This window comes from Chiloscyllium plagiosum, unplaced genomic scaffold (assembly GCF_004010195.1).
Source record: "Chiloscyllium plagiosum isolate BGI_BamShark_2017 unplaced genomic scaffold, ASM401019v2 scaf_97139, whole genome shotgun sequence".
In the NCBI taxonomy this organism is placed as follows: Eukaryota; Metazoa; Chordata; class Chondrichthyes; order Orectolobiformes; family Hemiscylliidae; genus Chiloscyllium; species Chiloscyllium plagiosum.
The window spans coordinates 1-4,282 of record NW_025194995.1 but is presented as its reverse complement, the minus strand read 5'-3'; the positions used below and the strand labels follow the sequence as shown (position 1 = coordinate 4,282).

Genomic DNA, 4,282 nt, shown 5'->3' with positions numbered 1-4,282 from the left:
GCCTGCTCTCTTGTGGGCTCCATGACAAGCTGAAGAGAATCAGAGAGGAATTCTAAATAAAGGTTTTCTCCAAAGCTAATCTTGGTCTTTTACCTTTTTATTTTACCTCTGGTCGGGATGTAACAATGTACGTATTTTACTGCACAAGTATCTGGAACTGGCTTGACGGACAAACTGGAAGATATTTCTTTCCTTTTTAAAAATATTTTCTAATATTTTATTTTAATGTATCAAATGTGAGAGGATTACCATCTAAAAATGAACATTAGGGGAGAAAGTGGAGAATAGGTTTGAGAAACTTATCAGCCATGATTGAATGGCAGAGTAGACTTGATGGGCTGAGTGGCCTAATTCCTGCCCCTATAATCCTATGGTCTTATGGATATGGTAGTGAGAATGTCTGGAGTCTTAAAACTTATCCTTAATCTTTCAGACGACAATGTAATGTTAAATTATAGAAGCAATTTGCTGCACACTGGAAAATAGACAGGCAAGGAGGGTTAGACAATTAAGAACATTTGCCTTAACATCAGTGAATCTGTATAATCAGGACATCAAGTGATAACATTCACGGCAGCTCCCTTGTGAAATTCATAACATTGTTTATTTCCGAGCTCGAAACAAAATTTTGCATCAATTAATTTCTCTCTCGAATTATTCTCCTTCACTGTTATATTGTAATAGTGATGCTATTGGTAAATAAAGGGGATGACTAAAATTACACTAAACTGTAAGAGGTGTTTTATTCTAGACTACCAAAGAGTACGATCTCAGGGACGCAACAAGAGAGGCTTACAGATTGAATTCACAAGGGATTCCCTATGCCGTCTCAAATCTGTACTTTAACAATGAACCCCAATCTTCAATGTTGCCTGTGCTGCTAATCCCCTCAGTCCTATTCAACTTCCCTCTCAATTGGCAATTATCAAATGTCCTGCTCACTCCTCTGATGCACATAGCAGGCAGGGCAGCAGTAGACGTCCGGTACGTGGCCACCGCCATCCGATGCCTCAAAACGGCGGTGCTCGGACCCGACGTAGTGCACCAGTTGGAGGACGCTCAGGTGTGCGGTGGGATCCCGTCCGCGCTCACCCCAGCCCGGACGGAATTTCACATTGGCCCCAAGGTCCCGTATTTCCCGCGGGAGCCTGTGCCCCACAACCTGAGCCGCCTCCGAAATTTTAATTTTGTTTTGTTTAGGGATATAAACAGGAGAGCCCTGTACAGACTGCTGCTGCACACCGTCCACCTCTTCTCCCTCATCCACCGTCCGGACACGCCTTGGCGTGCCCATTTGCCACCGGGCGGTGGGGATCCCCAGTGGAGGGCTCTCTACGCGGGAGTCCTCCCCCTTTCTCTCGGGGATCTGGGGTGGAGGGTGCTGCACGCAGCAGTCCCCTGCAACCGCAGATTGCGGTGGTTCACAGACTCCCAGCCCAACTGCTTGTTCTGTGGCGCTGTGGAGCCCGTGGACCACGTGTATATTGGGTGTGGGCGTTTGCACTCCCTTTTTGATTGCCTGAAAAACCTTCTCCTCTGTTTTTGGCTGCACTTCAGTCCCACGCTCCTGATCTTTGGGCACCCGGTACGGAGGAAGGAGGGCAGGTCTGAAGACCCCCTCGTGGGTCTGCTCCTGGGCCTGGCCAAACTGACCATCAACAGGTCCAGGCAGCGGGCCGTGGAGGGGGTCGTTAGGGCCGACTGCCTGCCCCTCTTCCGCGGTTACGTTAGAGCCCGGGTGTCCTTGGAGAAGGTAACACACACACATTCACAGACATGCACACACTCTCACAGACACACACTCACACCCACTCACACTCAGTCACATACCCATAAACACACACACTCACTCACACATACACACACACATACACACTCACTCACACATACACACACGCTCACACACGCACACACAGTTGTAGAGATGTACGGCATGGAAATAGACTCTTTAGTCCAACTTGTCCATGCCAGATATTCTAAATTAATCTAGACTTGTTTTAACAAGTAACCTTACTGTGGCAAATATAAATACACTGACATGTGTAAAGAATTACACAGTACATAGGAAGATATTTGAGCCATTGTTCCACAGCAGTGGATAAACTAGTGCGATAGACTGATTCATACAGACATTCATAAACAAATACATATGAAACTTAATAAATATTCACAGCCTCATGCATGCATTTGAGAATTGGTTTAGCTCAGTTGGCTGGATTGTTGCTTTACAGAGCCAAATGATGCTAATAGTGTGGGTTAAATTCCCATCACTGGTTTCAGGTTACCATGAAGGGCTCTTCTTCCCTTGCCTGATGGCCATCAGGTTATGGTGACACAATGCACTTATTTATTTTATTTACACATGCTGATTGAGTTGGAGCCCAAACAAAATGAACGTAAGACCAAGCAATCTTCAAACAGATACATCATTATCTTTACTTTAAATTTATTTTTGTGTTTTGTTTACAGAACACTGCATTTTTGCATGTTTGAACAGCCGGGAGCCAGTGGCATGATGACATTACAATTTTTTGGATGGGAGACAGTTCATGACAATAATCATCATTTGCATTCAAATCAGGAACCAGTGAATGGCAGAGAATACATCATGTACCATGGTACCTCAGTCAGCAATGCAAGGTCCATCATACAATCAGGTTTCAAGCAATCAAGCAAGGGCATGCTCGGTCCAGGGGTCTATGTCAGTAGAGACAGGGAGAAAGCCAGAAGATATCCCATTAACACTCCAAATGATAGAGTTATTTTAATGTTGAAAGTACAAGTAGGAAAAGTCAAGAAAATAGATAAAGAAAATCATCCCATGTCAACAACTTGGAAACAACATGGATATGATACAGCATGGGTTCCTCCCAACTGTGGGATGAGAAATGTCCCCAGTGGATTAGAGGAAGATTGTGTTTGGGATCCACAAAGGATCCAGGTGATTGACGTAATAAATTCCCCTGATCCTGTGACAACACAGCAGTTGAAAGACTTGCTTCAAGCAAACCTGAACAGCAAGCCTGTGCCTGGGCCAGAGATGGTGGAGCATTGTCAGGCCTGTAAAAATACAATGGTACCTTCCCATCAGTTACAGCTCTGCTGGGGGTGTGGACAGACCATCTGCCCTTTCATGGCAAAACACATATGCAGCTAAACATTCAAAAGTGAAACCACATCAACTTGACATGATTGCTAACTTCATTTATTTTACTGTCTCATGTTTCTCTGTCTCATATTAACTGCCTTGTTAACAATATACTGCAGGGAATTTTCAGCATCAATTGTTAAAAATGACCTTATTTTATACTTTGAATTACTTTTGTGTTGAGAAAGGAGAGAGATTAGATTAGATTACTTACAGTGTGGAAACAGGCCAACAAGTCCACACCGACCTGCCGAAGCGCAACCCACCCAGACCCATTCCCCTACATTTATCCCTTCACCTAACACTACGGGCAATTTAGCATGGCCAATTCACTTAATTGAATTAGTTTCATTTTCAGACTTATTTTTATACTTCTGATGCCAGGAAGTCTGGAGGCCTCTTTGCATACATGCACTTTAAAAAGTTTTTACAACTCTGGAAATAAAAATATTGGGGGTTGGTAGCTAAGTGCATTAAAGAACTCTGATGGAGAGTCATCTAGACTTGAAATGTTAGCTTGCTCACTCTCTATGGATGCTACGTGACCCACTGTGATCTCTAACATTTGTTGTTTTTAGTAGAGCGACTACATTGAAAAAAAAATACTGGAGATCATAGTGGGTCTGGCAGCATCCGTGGAGAGAGAGCAAGCTGATGTTTTAAGTCTATGTTCATAAAGTATAGGAGCAGAATTAGGCCATTTGGCCCATTAAGTATGCTCCACCATTCAATCATGGCTGATATGCTCTTCACCCCCATTTTCCTGCCTTCTCCCTATAGCCCTTAAACCCATTACCAATCAAACATCTGTCTAACTCCTCCTTAGAATGACTTACTGTCCCACCATCCACTTTGGGGTAGTGAATTCCACAGATTCATAACCCTTTGGGAGGAGTCGTTTTTCTTCAACTCTGTTTTAAATTTGCTATCCCTATCTTAAGACAATGACCTCTCGTCCTAGAATGCCCCACAAGAGGAAGCATTCACTCCCCGTCTATTTTATCCACACTGTTTATCATCTCGAATACCTCAACTTGATCTCCCCTCATTCTTCTAAATTCCAGACAGTATAGGCCTAAACTCTTCATTTTCTCTTCATACGACAAACCCCTCATCTCTGGGATCAATCTAGTG

General features: G+C 43.7%; 1 protein-coding gene across 1 annotated transcript; it reads left to right on the top strand.

Moving 5' to 3' along the window:
* The first annotated feature begins 2,450 nt into the window (after positions 1–2,450).
* On the top strand, positions 2,451–3,406 carry LOC122545820 (grass carp reovirus (GCRV)-induced gene 2p). The gene has a single exon (XM_043684724.1). The coding sequence runs from the start codon at positions 2,486–2,488 to the stop codon at positions 3,155–3,157; it is 672 nt and encodes a 223-aa protein (XP_043540659.1). The 5' UTR covers positions 2,451–2,485; the 3' UTR covers positions 3,158–3,406.
* The last annotated feature ends 876 nt before the right edge of the window (positions 3,407–4,282 follow it).